We start from the raw sequence: 18,520 nt of genomic DNA on the forward strand, positions 1-18,520 counted from the left end.
TCATTAAGGACTTGGAGGAGGAGGTGCAGGGAATGCTGATCAAATGTGCAGATGACACAAAATGGGGCGGGATAGCTAATACTTTGGAAGACAGAAACAAAATTCAAAGTGATCTGGATAGACTGGAGCGCTGGGCAGAAAACAACAGAATGACATTGAATAGGGATGAATGCTGAGTTCTGCACCTAGGAAAAGGAAACCAAAGGCACAGTTACAAGATGGGGGATACGTGGGTCCACAACATGACAAGCGAGAAGGTTCTTGGAATTGTTGTCGATCACAAGCTGAATATGAGCCAACAATGTGATGTGGCTGCAAAAAAGGCAACTGCTCTTTGGGGCTGCATTAATAGAAGCATAGCTTCCAAGTCCTGGGAAGTACTAGTTCCCCTCTACTCAGTATTGGTTAGGCCTCATCTGGACTACTGTGTCCAGTTCTGGGCAACGCACTTTAAGAAGGATGCAGACAAGCTGGAGGGTTCAGAGGAGGGCAACAAAGATGATCAGGGGACTAGAAACAAAGCCCTATGAAGAGAGACTGAAGGAACTGGGCATGCTTAGCCTTGAGAAGAGAAGACTGAGGGGAAATAGGATAGCACTCTTCAAGTACTTGAAAGGTTGTCACAGAGAAGAAGGCCAGGATCTCTTCTCGATCATCCCGGAGTGCAGGACACGGATTCATGGGCTCAAGTGACAGGAAGCCAGATTCCGGCTGAACATCATGAGAAACTTCCTGACTGTTAGAGCAATTCGACAATGGAACCAATTCCCTAGGGAGGCGGTGGGCTCTCCCACACCGGAGGTGTTCAAGACGAGGCTGGACAGCCACCTGTTGGGGATGCTCTGACCTGGATTCCTGCCCTGAGCAGGGGGTTGGACTCGATGGCCTTGTAGGCCTCTTCCAACCTGACAATTCTGTGTTTCTATAAAGGTCACTCTGCCCGGTGTGGCTCCTTCTATTTGTGCAGCTGGCTGTGCAGCACTTGCAGATCTGGGAGCCCTTCCGCCGTGCCCCCTCCCCAGCTTGCAGTGCTGCCTGGGCCGCCTTGGCTGCACCTGACCACCACCACAGCCACGCCAGGCTGGGGCAAACGAGGCTGGGGGGGGGCTGCTTGTGTATGCATGGCCAAGGTGAGACATGACCTCTGACCTCGCTACCCGAGCCTTCCTCTTAACTGGCCAGGTTCGACGCAGCGCTGGCAGCAGCACAGAGCGGCTGCTGCTTCCATGTGCCCCAGGAAGCCCCCCCCACGCACCCACAAGGGGTGGTCTGGCCAGCCCAGACCTAGTGAGACCCAGAAAGGGTTCAGCAGGCCACGGCTTGCTCCAGGCCGTGGGCTTCCAGCCCCTCCGCGCCGAACTGCAGCAGCTGGCTCTAGTGGGGAGCGGGACGCGGCCTTGCGCCAGACCCCGCGCGCTGCAAAAGAGGCACGGAACAGCCCGCTTCTGCGTTGGTGACGCAGCGCCTTTTCGTTCAAGCGGCGTTGCGTGGCTGTTTTATCACACATCTAAAATGCGAGTGAAAGGGCGCTGTAGCGCAACTCATAAAAGCCCCCACCGCTAAAACGGTGCCCAAGGCGCGAATGCCCCAAGCGACCCTGCCCGCGTCCGCACGGAGCCCGGAGGACCCGGGCGGAGACGCCGCCGCGCCGGGCAAGAGCGCGGAGGGCTCGCGGACGCGTGGCCGGCCCGGAAAGGCACAGACGGGCGGCCCGTTTCCGCGGGGGGGAGGGGGGAGGCGCGCCGGAATAACGCGGCTCTTCGGGGTCGTGCTGCTTCCTCTGGGAAGCCCCACGCTTAGACTTCAGCGGGCAAAGAAAAGGCGCGCGAACGGGGGGCGAGGCGCGGCGGCCAGCCGGCGTGCGGCCGCCGCCGCGGCCCGGGACAGAGGAGGCCCTCCCGCTCCCGCCTCTGGCGCCTCCGGGCGAGTTTCGCTTTCCATTCCGCCCGGCGAGGCCCCCGCCCAGCAGCCGCCTCCCGGGGGAGCTCCACGGCAGCGGCCGCGCGCGGCTCTGCGGAGGAGGGCGGCGGCGGCGGCGGCGGCCTGCAGCAGCCCGAGGTAACGCGCCCCCTCCAGCGCAGGCAGGGGCTTGCCCGCCCCGGGGACCCCCTCCCGGCCCAGGCCCGGCGCGTCGCGTCGCGTCGCCCGCCGCGGCCTCCGCGCTTCCAGCTGCAGCAGCGCCAGGCCCGCCGCGGGGTGGCGGGGTCCGGGCGCTGACCTGCTCGCGGGGAGCTCCGGCCGGGGCGCCCGGCCCACGTCTCGGCCGCAGCGCCGGAGGGAGCTCCGGGCCCCTCTGTGCAGCGGGGCGCGCCGGAGTCAGGCCCCAGATGCCCCCCGCGAGCGGCAGGCGCAGAAGCGAAGTCCGGGCGCGTCCCGCAGCCTGCCGAGGCTCGGGGGAGCCTGAAAGGCGACGCTGCGCGTGCTCGGGGGACGCCGAACACTCCTCATCCGGGCTGGGGGCGGCGTTGCTGCTGCCGCCCCGGCGCACCCGGGGTGCTGAAGCGGCGGGTTTGGGGCGGGAGGGCGGCCGCCTGCCCCGCGAGGAAGCCACGCCTGTGGCCGCCTCAGGCCGCCTTCCCGCGGGACCCGCGAGCCCCGCCCGCCCGCCCGCCGAGCCCCCGCCACCCCCAGAGCCTCCTGGCTCACGCCCGTGCGCCAGGGCTCCGGCGGAAGAGGCTGGTCGCCAGAGAGCCTGGCCGCACCTCGGGCTGGGAGCGGGGCCCAGGAGCCGCTGGACTGCCTCCCCCTCCACGCCCACCTCCTCGGTTGCTTCCCTCCAGGGGGTGTCCGCAGACCCCGCCCCAGAGCCGAATCCGGGATGCAGGCTGCCCAGGCCCCAGGCCCGTGGCCCGCACGGCCACCGCAGCGCAGCGCGGCGGGCCGGACCTTCTGGCCCTGCCCAGCCGCAGCCGCTCACCCCCCCCGCCGTCTTGCTCCCTGCAGGAGGCCCTTCCCAGCACGGCCCGCCACTTCCCAGCAGCCCGCCAGGCCTTTGCCCCCCGCCAATATGGCTGCCAAGGCCTCGTCCCTCTCGGAGGCCCTCACCAGCGGCTTCCTGACCTGCACCATATGCCTGGAGCGCCTTCGCCGGCCCAAAATCCTTCCGTGCCTCCACACCTATTGCTATGACTGCTTGAAGAAGCTGCCGGGTGGGCGAGGCCAGAAGCAGGAGCTGTGCTGCCCCGAATGCCGCGAGCGGGTGCCCCTCCCGGGCGGCGTGGGCGGCCTCAAGACCAACTTCTTCATCAACGGGCTCCTCGACCTGGTCCGCCCCGCGGGGAGGGGCGAGCCCACGTGCAGCCTGTGCCCACTCATCAGTGGAGAGGCCGGCCGGGCCGCCGTCTCGCGGTGCTTGGACTGTGCCGACAACCTGTGCCAGGCCTGCGCCAGTGGCCACCGCTGCTCCCGGCTGACCCACGCCCACCGCGTGGTGGGCATGGAGGGCTACCTCTCCGGGGAGCACGATGAGGAGGTCCGCAAGCGGCAGGCCTCGCGGTGCAAGGCCCACGTGGGGGAGGAGCTGCGGTTCTTCTGCACGCCATGCGCCGTGGCCCTGTGCCGAGAGTGTCGGCTGGGGCCCCACCTGCAGCACCCCTGCTTGTCCCTGGCTGAGGCGGCCGAGGCGCGCCGCCCCGTCATCGCGGGCCTCCTGGCTGGAGTGGAGGAGACAGTCAGGCGCATCGGCAGGGGCAAGGCCAGCCTGGAGGCCCGGGTGGAGCAGCTGCAGGCGCGGGACGCCCAGGTCCGGAGGGCGCTGGAGCAGACGTGCTCCAGGGCAGTGGAGCAGCTGCTCGCCCAGCAGGAGGAGGTGCTGGGCCAGCTCTCGGGCTACGCAGAGGAGCGGGCGAAGGCTGCCGGGGTCCTGCGCTCGGACCTGGAGCTGCAGGAGCAGGTGGCCTCCAGTACAGTGGCTTTTGCCCAGAAGGTGCTGAGCCTGGGCCGGGAGGTGGAGATCGTCTCCTTGGAACAGATGATCTCCAAGAGGCTGAGGCAGCTGCAGAGCTTCTCCTGGGAGCCCCTGGCCTTCCGGCTGCCCCAGCTCGAAGTCCACCCGGACCTGGAGAGCAGCCACAGTCTCTTCCGCCTGGAGTTCAGCGAGGAGGAGGAGGGCCCGGGAAGCCCTGCAGAGAAGGCCCCGAGAGCAGCCAAGAAGCAGCTGCTGCTGCCCGCTAAAGGGGCAGAGCAGTCCCCCTGGCAAGGGGTCTCCCAGCCACGTGGGCAGGCCAGTGTCCAGGCGGGAGCTCCTGTTCCTCTTTCCAAGGAGCCAGAAGCCCCCCACCTCATCCCCAAGCCGCTTTTCTCCTGCAGCTTCTGGGTGAAGACCTCCATTGACAAGAAACGCCCCCAGGTCACGGGTCTTTGTCCATTTGGTTCCAGTGAACTCTTGGTGGCTGACGAGCAGAACCAGAAGCTGAAGCGGTTCTCCCTGCAGGGAGAGTTCAAGGGCACCATCCCGGTGCCCAGCAACGTGGCCCCGTTCAGCGTGGCTGCTGTGGGCAGCAGAGTGGCCTTCACGGCCGGGTCTCGACTCTACCTCTTAAATGGGGAGGGGGGGCTCATGTGGCAAAAGGCGCTCCAGCGGGGACAGGCCAGCCATGCGGTGGCCACATTTGATGGTGACCATGTGGCGGTGAGCGTGGCTGGACACATTGAGCTGTATGATTTGGAAGGGCGTCTGGTGGAGAAGATCATGCCGGAAGGCACCCCGGAGAGGTGCTTGGTTTTCCTGGCCAGCTGGAAGGGGGGGTTTGTGGGATCTGACTGGCATCGGCACAGTGTGGTGCTGTTCACCAGGAAAGGGGAGCTGCTGGCTGAGTGGCGGGAGGAGCAGCTGAGCGATTGCCAGCCGGGTGCTGTCTGTGTTGATGCCATGGGGATCGTCTACGTGGTGCTGCGGGAGCTGAACAAGGTGATGGCCTTTTCCAAGGGTAGGCAGGAGCTGGGGCCCTTCCTCACAGCTGACAACAGCATTGACCGGCCACGGGTGGCCGCGGTTGTTGGAGACGGGCGCTTTGTGGTGGCCCTGAGCAATGGGACGGTCCACATCTTCAAAATTCGGTATCAGGGCAAGTGAATGGGAGACTGGGGCAGGATTGCGTTGGGGGAAGCCTGTCAGAGAACGGATGTTGGTGCAAGCGTGCTTTTTGTATGTGCCTGTGTGCTTGTTCCACACAGGAACAGGGGGAACGCGTGGGGGCTGTTCAGCTGGTAGAGAGGAGATCTTCTGTCATCGAGGGGTTCCCTGAGGGGGCATGTTGGGTGGCTACACTTAACGCAAATGTCAACTCAACCCATAATTTTTATACCTGTTGTGGCTTCCAGCAAGTGGCTGTGAGGGGGAAGTGTCTCTAGCAGACCCTTTCAAGCGGCCACAGCCCCTCCCCAGGGCAGCCTTGGTGGGTGGGAGCCAGTGTCAAGCCGCTTTACCTGTGCAGTGCTGGCGAGCTCTGCCTGGGGGGGGAGAGCAGGAGCGCTCGCATGCCACTGGAGAGAAGAGGTTGGTGGCGCTACGTACCCTTGAGCCCGGGGATTGCCGCAGTAAACACTGGTACCTTTTGGTTGTCCACGTTTCGTTGGAGGAAGGAACTTGCACGCAGAAGTCTTCGCCAGGCAGAATGGAAAGGGGGTGGGGGAGGTTTGGTCTCTGCTGCAGCAAGGACAGCAAAGCCGGTCGCAAAAGCAGCTCTGTCAAGAGGGTGTCTGTCCAGCTAGCAACTAGGGGCCGGCAGGGGCTGCCTCCCGCCACCCCACCAGTGTGCTGCAGGAATCCACAGTGGTGCATCTGGAGAAGAGCTGGGGCTGGAGAGGCAGCGTTGGTTGCCCTGGGCAGCAGCCGAGCCACAGAGCTTCCAGCCTCCCAAGACAAAAGCATCTGCTGAACCATTCAGCATCACATAATTTGGAGTGCAGTGGGTGGCGGGCAGGCAGGGGGCCTCCCTCGCAACAGCCCATAATGACCTCCTGTCTTGGTGCGCCTGAAGTCGTGGTGAAGCATTCATGGTTGCAGTCTCTTTGCTCTTTCAGTGGGTCCAGCTCAGTTCCTGTGGCCTGGGGGGGGAGCCTTGCATTTGAGTGGGGTGGGGGTGGTCGGGTCTCCATTGTCAACTGAGAGCAGGTCCCATGGAGTCTCCCAGGGTAAGAGAAAGGGGGCCCATGGAGTCTCCCACCTGAAGCCTCAGGTGGAGTGGACTGAGCCAGCCCTGCAGTGGGGGGGGGGGGGAGGCACATAGCTGTGTGGAAGAGGGGACATGTTGCTTGCCATCCCCCACCCCCCATGGGCTGGGACAGCTGTGCAAAGATGTGGATACTGAAAAATGGTGTGGTAAGTGTTGGATTTGGGAAGCTGAGATGCAGCATTCTTTCTTTAAAATATTTGTTTTACGCAATATTCAGACTTTCTTCATTTCTATTATTATGCTTTGTTATTGTTACAGTTGATGAACAGGCCTTAATGTGAGTATTGTGTGGGGTGGAAGTGTGTGTGCGGGAGAGAAACTCCAAAGAGCAAAACTTAACATCGAGGCATTCAGAATGTTGGATCTGAATTTCACACATTCAGACACATTTTGGTTGTGTGTGACGCTGAGTTTCAGTTCCGTTCCAGGGGAGGAGGAGGAAGAAGGTGTGTGTGTGTGGGTGGCATCACGTTGGGCCCCGTGAGCCATGCAGACTGGAGCGTGCAGGGTGAGCAATGGGGTGTGACTGAAAGGGAGGAGGAGGAGGAAGCTGTCCCCATTTCTGGCTTGGCGGGGTCACCTAAATGCTGAGGTTCACTCTACTCCGGGGGGGGGGGGGGGGCGTGCGTGTGTGATGGAGGGAGAGGGATGCCCACCATGGCCACCAGAGGGCAGGGCTGAGCCAAGGCTCCTCTGCGCCTCACCTTTGGACCCAGATTCAGAGGCCGGCTTGGGGAGCCGCCCAGACTGTCCCTCACCTTTGACCAAGGAGGCGGTGCGCCTCAGGCATCTGGGGCAGAAGAGCAGAGAAAGGGGGAGAAGCTGCTTTGCACTGCAAAGCATGCAACAGCGCAAACGATGCCTTGCGGGAAAGGGTTCTGCATCCAGGGAGATGCATTTCCGGGAGCCATTTTCTCACTTTCGCACCTAGCCATTCATGGGGGGGGGGGGACCATGTACATGGCGCATGAAACACCACAGGGGGATCCTATGAAGGTCGGAGAGGACGCCTTGGCCTTTTCAGAGTGCCTTTTCCACCCCTGACATCCCTTGCCACTTTTCCTGCTCTCAGGAGGGCCCGCGGCCACAGCAGGGCTTTGCAAAGGGCTCTTTGGCTGTGGAATCCACCCAAGTGCTGCTATGCTATAGTCAGGCTTACACAAGTATTGGCAGCTTTCAGTTGCCACCTGGTGCAGAACACAGCTGTGTGTGTGATTAGAATGGCTGACTAAAGGTTTGGACGTGATCTACTACACAATTAAACTGACCTATTCATCAGCACCAAAGAGGAACAAAGAGATCCTCTCTAGGGGTGGTTGCCATCCTGTCTGTGCCTTCTGGATAATTTGGGGCCTGTGCATGCTTTCTTTCTGTAACTTTGCTCATAGATATGTGGTATGTTTCTTCTCTTTTTGCTTGTGAACATAATGCAACAATTTTTTTTTTTTAAAGACATGCATTTGCCTTGTTGTGTCTCTTCCAGGATTGTAGAAGTAGTAATACTTCTGAAATAAATTTTCTCTGTAAAAATGTTTGTGCAGTTCTGAGATTCTGTAAGACGTCGTTTTATTTGCTCTAAGTGGCCAGAGGGAGATTTGAGAACTTGGTGCAAGCTCTTCACAGATGGGGGAGAACTGACATTTGTGGGGCTGTAACTCAGTGGCGGAGCTGCTGCTTTGCCTGCAGAAGGCCCCGAGGGTCAATTCCTGGCAGCATCTCCAGGGAAGGCTAGGGAAAAACCCTGCCTGAAACACCAGAGGGCCAGTGTCAGCAGTACGGGGCTAGATGGACCCAGGGGGGCCTGGCTCAGCATAAGGCTGTTCCTGTGGGATAAAGCCCATGGGGGAGGTTGTGGCACTGACCCTATCCCTACACTTGCCCTGTCTATCCCCTCAACGAGTGGCCGGGCTCCTGCTCGCTGCCACAGGCTGTGCGGGTGCGGGGCTGCCTTTCCTCGGCAGTGCTGCTCTGCACACCAGAGTGCTGCACGAAAGGTCTTCTGTGGGAAGGAGCTCGCCTTCGACACTGCTGTTGCTGCACTTTTTCACACAATGCATAATAACCTCCTGGCATTCATGTCGCTCCATACGGACTAGAAACCTTAAAAGGGGCAGATACCTCTACAGGATCGCTGTGGGTGACAAGACCAGGTCCCAAAAATAATTCAGTACTGGGGATGTGTTGTCATCCCCCTGACCAAAACGCTCAGGTGGATCATGAGATGGAGACTGAAATCAGAGAAGCCTCCAAATGAGGAAGTGTAATAGTCGGCAACTGCAATTACCCCCACATGGGGCATCTCTACACCAGCCTAAAAGCCTGCATTTAAAACAGGGCTTTCTGCTTCCGTTTTAAATGCAGGATCACAACGACTCCCCTTTTCACCAGCTTCCTTTTCCCCCACCCCCTTCCCCTTCCTCCTCCGGGTATCTGAGTCTTCCATTATCTTCCATTGATCTCACTCCTCTTCTTGCAGCTTTTACTCTTTTCACGAGGAAACTGAAGCAGAACACAACGGGGTAATTTGATAGCTCATTATCTGCAGTCTATTTAAAAACAGAACAAAGGGTATTTAAGTGCAGGAGACACCTTGAATGATCACGGAAACTTCTTTGAAGGAGCAAGCTCAATTGCAGGATAAAAGCTCAGTGTGAAGATGGACTGGATAAATGCAGGTTCCAGTCATGACAAAGAGGTAAAATTTCTCAGGACCCTAAATGACTGCAGCTTAGAATACCTGGCCATGGAAAGTGACCCTGCACTTGGTCTTAAGTGGTGCCCAGGAACTGGTGAGAGATGCGAGGGTTGTTGAGCTGACTGGAAACAGTGACCACAGTGCTATCAGATGTAATAAGTATGCAAGTAGGAAACTGCCATGGAATCCAGTGCCTCATTTTGTTGTTGTTCAGTCGTTCAGTCGTGTCCGACTCTTCGTGACCCCATGGACCACAGCACGCCAGGCCTTCCTGTCCTCTGCTCTCTCCTGGAGTGTGCTCAAGTTCATATCCATTGCATTGGTGATGCTATCTAGCCATCTCATCCTCTGCTGTCCCCTTCTCCTTTTGCCTTCAATCATATTTGACTCCAAAAAAGGAAACTGCTCTAAAATGAGGGGAATTGAGAGAAAAAGTTAAAAAGGTCAAATCTTGCCTGAACAGTGGGGGATGAGCTCTCAACCACCAGTGCTGTCACTGGACTGGACCTTCAGGCCAAAGTTGGGGGGGGCAGCCTAGCATGCCCCCTCCCAGGTGGCAGGTGATGAGAGCTGTGGCAAAGAGGTCCAGCATCTGCACCTGGCCCAGCATGGGACACTGGTTGCCACAAGATCTTATTTTCTTATTTTTAAAAGCATGTTATAGGGGGAGGACAGCCAAGCATGTGCATGGTTACAAATGGTCACTCTTCTTATTGTCAGTTTTAATATATATTATAATTTTCTGCAAGAAAATGGTCCTTATTCCCAAGAAAATAGGTCTAGCATCAGGGCAGCAGACGCAAACTCCATTATATGAGAGAGGGTCCCAGCGGCAGCCCAGCCCTTTGTAGATTCTTCTCCTCTGCAGTGCTGGACTGGAATTCACGGCCTGGACATCATTCCCTTTCGTGCTCTTAATCAGCAGATCCTGCTGAAACCAAAGCAGATTCCCCACCCCTCTTTCCATGACACATGGAGTGTGCACATTCAACCAACCGCAAGTTACACAACCCGTTGCGTAACTTTGAATCCCTGCCTGCCCAATAACTGCCAATCCACCCAGGCCAAGAGGATTGGCCCAAGCTTGGAGGGTGAGCGTGGGAGTGGCTTCGGTCGGTGGCCGCTGGAGAACCGTGGAGTTTCTAGGCAGCTTCCCTCAGGTGCCCCTTGGGCCGCCGTGGTTGTTGCGGAAGCCCCTGACTGCACTGCCTGGGCCACCTGCATTGCTGGGTGCTGGGCTGCCCAGAGGGGCTGCAGCAGAGGCCCTGGGCTGGTGTACACACCCAGGTTCTTTGTTGGGCCCAGAGCCCCGGCCCAAAGGCACAGGATGCAGCTCCTGTGGGGAGCGGCGCCACTCAAGGGCCGGATGCCGGCTCTGCCTACAGAGGGTCTCCCGCTCCACCCACAGCAGCTGCTCCCCAGTGGTGGGGAAAGACGCCTTGGCGCTGGAATCCCTGGATTGCTGCTGCTGCCAGTCAGAGCTATAGGGTGGCCGAGTGGCCCCCTTGCGAGGACTGTCCTCGGTGAGGGAAGACTGCCGTGGCCCCTGCAGCCCGCCGGCAAGGAGGGCAGATGTGTGTGCTGGTCAGCAGGGCAGGACCTCTTTCCGCCCGAGGGCCAGATCCCATTCCGGAGTCCCATTCCGGAGAAGCTCTCAGGGCTGCCTTCCAGTAGTGGGCAGGCCTGAAGGGGGCCCTGGGATGTCCTGCCTCATGTTCTGCTCCCAAATATCCTGGGCCAACCTGCAGCCTGCTTCCACCTCTACTGGGCGGCGACCCCAACCCAGGGAGCCCAGGGGCCTGCGGGCCCCCCTTTTGTTATGGACATGTATTGATTTACAGCGGATTTCCAGGGTCCCCTTGGCCCTTGCTGGTCCCTGGGCAGGAGTTGCCTGCAATGGGCGGGCGGGCGGGGGGGGGCAGTCAGCAGCTGGCTTGGGGGGGCTGTGACGCAGGGAAGGGCTGGCAGTAGTCCTGTGGCAGGAGGAGGGAGCCCTCCGCTGTGCTTTGTTTCCCCTCCCCCACCGTGCACCTAGTCACGGTGAATTCCTGGGGCTTCCGTCTTCTGAGGACAAATTTTTCCAGGGAATTTTTTCCAAAACCATTGACTGCTAAAACCAGAGTTGCTGAGGCACAACAGCCGCTGCCGGTGCTGGTCTTGGCGGTGCAGTGGGGGGGGGTCAGGGACGCGCTCTCCACGCTCCAGAGCAGCTTCTCGCCTTCCTCCTATGGCGCGACGGAGGCGTGCAGAGTCAGGCCCCGTGTTCCTCCACACGTCGAGACTCGCCAGACCTGCCCGCCTGTGTGAGCCCACCGCCCTGCCTGCCCCACCCGTGGCGGCTGGTGGGTCCAGGGCGCTTGCAACCCAGGCCCGCCTGTCTGCCAGCCAGGAAGGCACCCGGCCCAGGCCTCGCAGCCCCCGAAGGAAGCAGGTCGAGACCGAGCCTGGAGAAAGTCGTCTCTGATGCAGCAGCAGCAGCAGGGGCACACGGGCGCCCGGGGCTGTGGGGCTGCGTCTGTGTCTGGGAGGGGGGCAGGTGCCCCTCCCAGCTGGGGCAGGGGCTGGGGGCTGAGAGGACCTGCCACGCTCATGCACAAGAGGCGGCGGCGGCGGCCGCTCCCCCGGAATAGCAAAGGACCAGCGGCCTGTGGTCCTTGCTGACAGCCTGCTGGAGACACGCCAGTCCATCGTGGTTCCCGGTCTGGGCAGGCCAAGGGCCCTTCTCCGGAACCAGGCCCCCGGGCTCCGCCTGGCCCAGCCCTCTCTGCTCAGAGTGGCAGCGGAGGCTCTGGAGGGAGGCTCAGAAGACGGGAGGGTCTCTTCTCCAGCTGCGATGCAGCCAGGGAACCTTTTCATGGGAGATGCTCCCGAGGGGGGGCCTGGGCACAAGGGACCTCTGCATGCAAAGCTGGGGCTGTACCACTTAATGAGGCCCCCCATTTTCTCCCCCTGCCCCCCCCTTGTGTGTGGGGTCAACTGGCACGATCTGCTGCCAGGCAGGTTTCTTCTGCAGTGCACCTGCTTACGACGCCCACCGCAGTCCCGGCGGCCCCAACAGTTCTGGCATTTAGGGACATCAGAGGGGGCCTCAGACTGAGTCCGAGCCGCCTTGGTCCATCCACCAAGCCCAAGTCTTGCCAAGACCGCCCAGCAGCCATGGCTCTCCCTCCAGGGATTCAGGCAGGATTTCTACCCAGAGAAGCCAGGAATTGAACCTGGGACCTTCCCTAGGCAAAGCAGGGGGCAACCCACCAAGCTATGCCCATTTGGAGTGGGGGGGGGGCTGCCTCCAATCATGTTCCCGTAGCTTCCAACAGCCTGGTTCCCTTGAAGCTGCTGAGTTTTTGAGCCTTGGAGAAATCTGGTGTTTCTCCAGCCGCCCCACAGGCGTCTCCTCCTCTCACCTTCCGTAGCCATCCATCTGTCTGTCCATCCTGAAACCTCCTCACCCAGCTGCCCCCCTTGGAACACCCCCCGCCCCGCGCAGCAACAGCAGCCCACTCATCCCTTGGGGAAACCCCTTGGGTCTTCCAGGCTTCTCGTCTCCAGGCTGTGCTGAGAACCCCCTCAGGAAGCATCTGGAGGAAAGGAGGTCTGGTTTGAGATCCTGGCGGGAGAAGGCAGGAAAACAGGAAGATGACCGGCTGGATGTTCAGATGCACTACAATGCGAGAGATAACGTCGCGCCGGTGATGCTGAGGGGCTGCAGCTGGGAGTTCCTGGCCAGCACCATCGTGGGTGGCTTGGAGCGATCCATGCGGCACAGACGTGTGTGCTCGTGGGGGGTGTTGGGGGTGCTCTGGTGCCCTCGGGAGGGGCTGGCTGTGGCCACTGGTGGCAGCGTGTCGCTGAGCTGTGACAGGGCCACTTCTGCCGCTGCTGGCCTGATCCGCAGTCAGCCCCCGAGGGCCCATCGAGGCCAAAATCCCCCCAATTATGTTTCAGCGGACTGGGTTGGAGCTGCAGTGGTGGGTTGTAGGCTTTGGGTTTTGCTGCAGCTTTTTGGAATGTTTTCTATTTCATTACCGCATATCCTTTTATTACATGAATGTTATTGCTGTGCGCTGCTTTGGAAGGGCTCCACCTGGCAGGCAGTCTAGAAACATTGTAAATAAGTGAAATACATGGAACATCGCCTTCTTGGACTGCTGTCCAGAGCTCTCCATACTCTTCTCCAGCAGAGGGAGATCTCTCTTTCCCAGGCTCGCTAACGGAGCCCCCTCTGCAGGGCCTGCACAGCAGCCGCTCTGCCACCGGCCTGGGGCCCTCCCCGCACACTCTGCTTCTCGCTGTGAGACCTGTGTCCCAGGTGAGCAGCTCAGCATTAGGCTGGTACCAAAGAGAGAACCTCCATGCCGAGAGGCAGTGTACCTGTGAAGAGCAGGCACCAGGAAGAAAGAACAGCAGAAGGTGGCTTTCCCTTTTGTGCCCTGCTGATGAGCTCCATGCATTCTCCGGCTGACCCTTGTGGGAAGCACAGCACTGGGCAAGGTATTCTATCTATCTATCTATCTATCTATCTATCTATCTATCTATCTATCTATCATCTATCTATCTATCTATCTATCTATCTATCTATCTATCTATCTATCTATCTAATTTATTTATTAATCACCCATCTGGCTGGTCACCCAGCCACTCTGGGCAATGTACAACAATAAAAACAGTTTATACAATAAAATTCAACATTAAAAACATCACATTACTAAACTTACCCTAGCCCACCCCAAATGCCTGCCTGAACAACCACATTTTTTAATGCATGGCAGAAGCTCATTAAAAGAGGGGGCATGGTGGAGTTCCCTAGGGAGGGAGTTCCACAGAGTGGGGGCCACCACAGAGAAGGCCCTCTCCCTCGTCCTCACCAGCCTAGCTGTCCTGGCTGATGGGACAGAGAGAAGGCCATCCGAGGTAGACCCCTTTTGGTCTGATCCAGCAGAAGAAAGCCTCACGAAGGCACCAGGGAATACGAGGCAAGGCCTCCACGTCCCCCTGGGCTTGATCAAGGCCTGACAGGCCCTGTGGGTCATGGGCTCTGGGGAATGTTCTTCTGGGGCAGCTCCCAAGGGTATTGCAACCCCAACCTTTTTTACGGCACTGCAGACTGCTGTTCCTTTAACCAAATGGCTGAGAAGCTGAAGACGAGGATGAAACTTTTGAAAAGCAAATTGCCAATGTTTTAAGGAAGCATGATGTAGTAGTAATGGGGGACTTCAATTTCCCCGATATTTGTTGGGAGACAAATTCTGCAAAACATGGCCCCTCCAGGAAATTCCTGACTTGTGTGGCGGATAACTTCCTCCTACAGAAAGTAGAGGTAGGAACTAGAGGATTGGCTATCACAGTTGCACAGTTACAAGATGGGGGACACATGGCTCAACGACACTACAAGTGAGAAGGATCTTGGAATTGTTGTCGATCACAAGCTGAACATGAGCCAACAATGTGTTGTGGCTCCAAAAGAGGCAACTGCTATTTTGGGCTGCATTCATAGAAGCATAGCTTCCAAGTCCCGGGAAGTACTAGTTCCCCTCTACTCAGCACTGGTTAGGCCTCATCTGGAGTCCTGTATCCAGTTCAGGGCACCACACTTTAAGAAGGATGCAGACAAACTGGAGAGGGTTCAGAGGAGGGCAACGAAGATGATCAGGGGACTGGAAACAAAGCCCTGTGAAGACAGACTGAAAGAACTGGGCATGTTTAGCCTTGAGAAAACTGAGGGGAGATAGGATAGCACTCAAGTACTTGAAAGGTTGTCCCAGAGAGGAAGGCCAGGATCTCTTCTCCATCATCCCAGAGTGCAGGACACAGAATAATGGGCTCAAGTGACAGGAAGCCAGATTCTGGCTGAATATTAGGAAAAACTTCCTGACCATTAGAGCAATATGACAGTGGAACCGATTTCCTTGGGAGGTGGTGGGCTCTCCCACTCTGGAGGCATTCAAGATGAGGCTGGACAGCTGTCTGTCAGGGATGCTCTGACTTGGATTCCTTGAGCAGGGGGTTGGACTCGATGGCCTTGTAGGCCCCTTCCAACCCTACTATTCTATGATTCTAGGATTCTATCCTTGACTTGATCCTAACCAACAGAGATGACTTAGTGGATAAAGTAGCAGTTACGGGAACTCTGGGGGAAAGCGACCATGTTGTACTTGAGTTCTTGGTTCTAGAGGAAGCAAATGCTGAGTGTAGCCAAACCTGTACCCTGGATTTTAGGAAAGCCTGTTTTAATAAACTCAGAACCATGATAAGTAAGGTCCCATGGCAAGTGGCCCTGTATCTGTGGCAAAAGGACTTGGCTGCTGAGTGAGAAGCGCTGGAGTTCTGGAAGGTGTGAGCCCTGGCACCGCTCGCCACCGCTCGCTTTAGCCCTGAAACATGACTCCAAGGCCCCCGGAGGACACAACCACTGTCCTTGGGGCTCTGCACCCACATGCCAGTCCTGCGGTTGGGCCTGCATTTATCAGAGCTGGGGAAGCGACGATGCAGAGCTGAGCCAAGTCTGCCTGAGAGCCAGAGACAGTGGGCTGGAGGTGGGCTGGTGTGGGAGCACCCGTGAATGAAGGATGCCTCACTGGGTGGCAGGCAGAGGACTCCTGGGTGCTCCGGGCGCAGGTGGGGGGCTCATGGCTCAGGGGAGTAGGGGCTTATGGGGAGCCTATTTTAATGCTCAGATTCTTCATCCCTGGAGGACATGAAGTTGGAATACAGCCCCTTGAGCATGTACAAAGTGTTTCCCCATCAACACCAAGTAGTCCTCTCCTAGGCAAGGCTCCTAGAACAAAGCTCATGGCCCCGGAGCGCCTCTCTTCCCAGAAACTGAAAGGCAGGAGGCACAAGCAGGGCCGTGCTGAAGCGGCGAGAAGGAGGGCTCCCGCAGGCTCTGCCTCGGCTGTTGTCCAGATGTGTGGGCACACGCCCTCTTCTGCCTTGCCTACGGCTGACACACCCACCTCAGTCTCCAGCCAGTAAATATTTGCCTGTCGTCCTGCCGCCAGGGGGTGGGTGGGGGCCGTGGCTCTTAAGCAAACATCGCTGGGAGCCCGGAAAGGGGCAAGCCTGGAGAAGCCAGCGGGGCCAGAGAAAAAATGCACCAAAATGTGTGTGTGTGCCCCCCCCCCCGCCACCTCCTCCAGGTTGCCACCACACTAGCTCCCTTTGACAGACAGCAGAAAAAGTCCTCAGTAGATGAGCTTGCGGGGGGAGGGTGCCCAAGAGGAAAGTAGGGGGCACATAAGATCAGCCCTGCGTGATCAGTCCAAAGGACCCTGGAAGCCACCCTTCAGCTGCACACTGTGGCCAAGCAGGGCAGGAGTGCAGCCATCTCTCCTCTCATTGCTGCCCAGCACCAGATGTGTGGGCGGGGGCAGAGGTTTCCTCTGACCATACCTGTCCTGGCTCAGAGCTGTTGGTGGGCCTGTCCTGCGCGCACAGCTCCACCTTCCGCAGGGAGCATTCCCAAAGTCACTGAACCCACGGGTTGGTCTGGTTTTAATTCCATTCACTTCAGCCCCCTTCCATTCTCAACAAGGGCGGCTGGGCCTCTTCCTGCCCCTTCAGCACATCTGCATGGGGGCCATTGGGATTCGGATCCACGCCATGGCACGGTGAGTGCAGCAGAACTCAGGTGGCTCATGGTCCAGAATTAGGGCCTGCGGCCTGCTCCTGCCCCTGCCTCTAGCCAGCCTGGGAAGCCCCCTCAGAGGAACCCACACCCCCTCCTGCATCCTCCCCATTCACAGTCTGCTCTGGGACCCGGGGAGGGGATGGAGGTGGTGGGGGTGGGTGGGGGGGCACTGCAACGACAGCAGCAGCAGCAGCGATGGCAAGTTCCATTTTGCTGGCCAGCAGAACAGGGAGGGCCTCTGCTCCATGAGGGGGCCCTGCATTGCCTTCCCAGGCTACCTCACCCCCACATCCCATCCCTGGCAGCCTCTCCGGCAAAAAGGTGCTGGGGCTGCCCGCTCTCTTCCTTGATAGGGCTGCTGCCGCCACTGGCCAGAGCAGACAGCTGGCCCACCCCACAGAATGACATTGAATAGGGAGAAATGCCAAGTTCTGCACCTAGGAAAAAGAAAACAAAGGCACAGTTACAAGATGGGGGATACGTGGCTCAACAACACTACAAGCAAGAAGGATCTTGGCACTGTTGTCGATCACAAGCTGAATATGAGCCAACAATGTGATGTGGCTGCAAAAAAGGCCAATGTTCTTTTGGGCTGCATTCATAGAAGCATAGCTTCCAAATCCCAGGAAGTACTAGTTCCCCTCTACTCAGCACTGGTTAGGCCTCATCTGGAGTACTGTGTCCAGTTCTGGGCACCACATTTTAAGAAGGATGCAGACAAACTGGAGAGGGTTCAGAGGAGGGCAACAAAGATGACCAGAGGACTGGAAACAAAGCCCTACAAGGAGAGACTGAAAGAACTGGACATGTTTAGCCTTGAGAAGACTGAGGGGAGATATGATAGCACTCTTCAAGTACTTGAAAGGTTGTCCCAGAGAAGAAGGCCAGGATCTCTTCTCGATCATCCCAGAGTGCAGGACACGGAATAATGGGCTCAAGTGACAGGAAACCAGATTCTGGCTGAACATCAGGAAAAACTTCCTGACTGTAAGAGCAATACGACAATGGAACCAATAACCTGGGGAGGCGGTGGGCTCTCCCACACTGGAGGCTTTCAAGACGAGGCTGGACAGCCATCTGTCAGGGATGCTCTGACCTGGATTCCTGCATTGAGCAGGGGTTGGACTCGATGGCCTTGTAGGCCCCTTCCAACCCTACTATTCTATGATTCTATGACAGCACTGAGCCAGGTGGAGAACTTCTCACCTGGAAGAGGGGCTGCTTCCACTTTCCCTCTGGACGAGCCACACTCAAAGACCCTGGGGTTCACTAGGCCAGCCCCTGGAAGGCCTGGTGACCAGGCCTTGGCTGGGAGGCCTCTTGGCTTTGGGCCAATGGGTCTCCCTGGAGGGCCCTCACAGGGTGCAGCAGCACTGGTACCTCATTTCCCTCAGACCCAGAAGATCCTGAGCTGCTCTATTCTGCTCAGCCAGCCCTGGGGAGGAGAGGGGCTGCCCTGGCCTCAGGGCCCCTCTTCATCCCCCATTGCAAGGAAGATGAGGGTGAGGGGGGAAGGAGCAAGGTGGTGGCAGGTGAGCAAGGGCTGAGAAGACAAGCCACACCCACAACCCAGAGAAGTGGCTCTGGTTAGGCTAGGGAAAAGCAGGTTCAGGCTGTGACCCTGCACCTACCTACCTGGGAGTAAGTCCCATGGGGCTCAGTGGGCCTTACTTCTGAGTAAACTTGTATAAAAGGGAACGTGAGTGGACAGTTTGCAAATGTTGATGAGGATCAAGAACGGGGTGCTTCTTTGGCTAAAGCAGGAAGAGGAGCACAGGGGTTTTGGCTACGGGTGCGTGCGTGGCAGGGATGGCCCGGCCAGGCCTTGGCTTGTCAGCTGCCAGATGGCCATCACTGTTCAGGCCTCTCGCCGACCTCCTGACCCTGGCCCCGGGAGGCTTCTCCTCATCCTCCCCCCCCCCCCGGACATCGAGCCACGGCCAAAGAGGCTTAGCAACAACTGTGGGTGTGTGCTGCTTTCCTAGAAAGTCCCCTGGCTGCAGCTTTTTGCACCCCCCAGTG

At 58.5% G+C, this 18,520-nt stretch overlaps 2 protein-coding genes across 3 annotated transcripts in view; one reads left to right on the forward strand and one right to left on the reverse strand.

Annotated features, from left to right (window-relative positions):
- The first annotated feature begins 1,757 nt into the window (after positions 1 to 1,757).
- On the forward strand, positions 1,758 to 7,706 carry TRIM56 (tripartite motif containing 56). The gene is made up of 2 exons (XM_084807009.1): positions 1,758 to 2,058; positions 2,944 to 7,706. The coding sequence occupies exon 2, from the start codon at positions 3,008 to 3,010 to the stop codon at positions 5,072 to 5,074; it is 2,067 nt and encodes a 688-aa protein (XP_084663135.1). The 5' UTR covers positions 1,758 to 2,058; positions 2,944 to 3,007; the 3' UTR covers positions 5,075 to 7,706.
- LOC146343254 (uncharacterized) overlaps positions 7,625 to 18,520 on the reverse strand; it is a 32,978-nt gene continuing 22,082 nt past the window's right edge. The window contains exons 2-3 of one of the 2 annotated variants that reach the window (XM_084807017.1): positions 16,669 to 16,935; positions 15,002 to 16,139 (exon numbers count right to left, since the gene is read on the reverse strand). The gene's annotated coding sequence lies outside the window, so the exon portion shown is untranslated. Of the gene's footprint in view, positions 9,279 to 15,001; positions 16,140 to 16,668; positions 16,936 to 18,520 lie in introns of those variants that run through there. The other variant, XM_084807016.1, reaches the window with a different exon arrangement.

Source organism: Heloderma suspectum, chromosome 6, assembly GCF_057233095.1.
Source record: "Heloderma suspectum isolate Gila_16-S chromosome 6, 16-S_ref, whole genome shotgun sequence".
NCBI classification, from domain to species: Eukaryota; Metazoa; Chordata; class Lepidosauria; order Squamata; family Helodermatidae; genus Heloderma; species Heloderma suspectum.

Bases quoted from the DNA above. Each gene is read 5' to 3' on its own strand.
- TRIM56 (XM_084807009.1), top strand. From the start codon at position 3,008: ATGGCTGCCAAGGCCTCGTCCCTCTCGGAGGCCCTCACCAGCGGCTTC.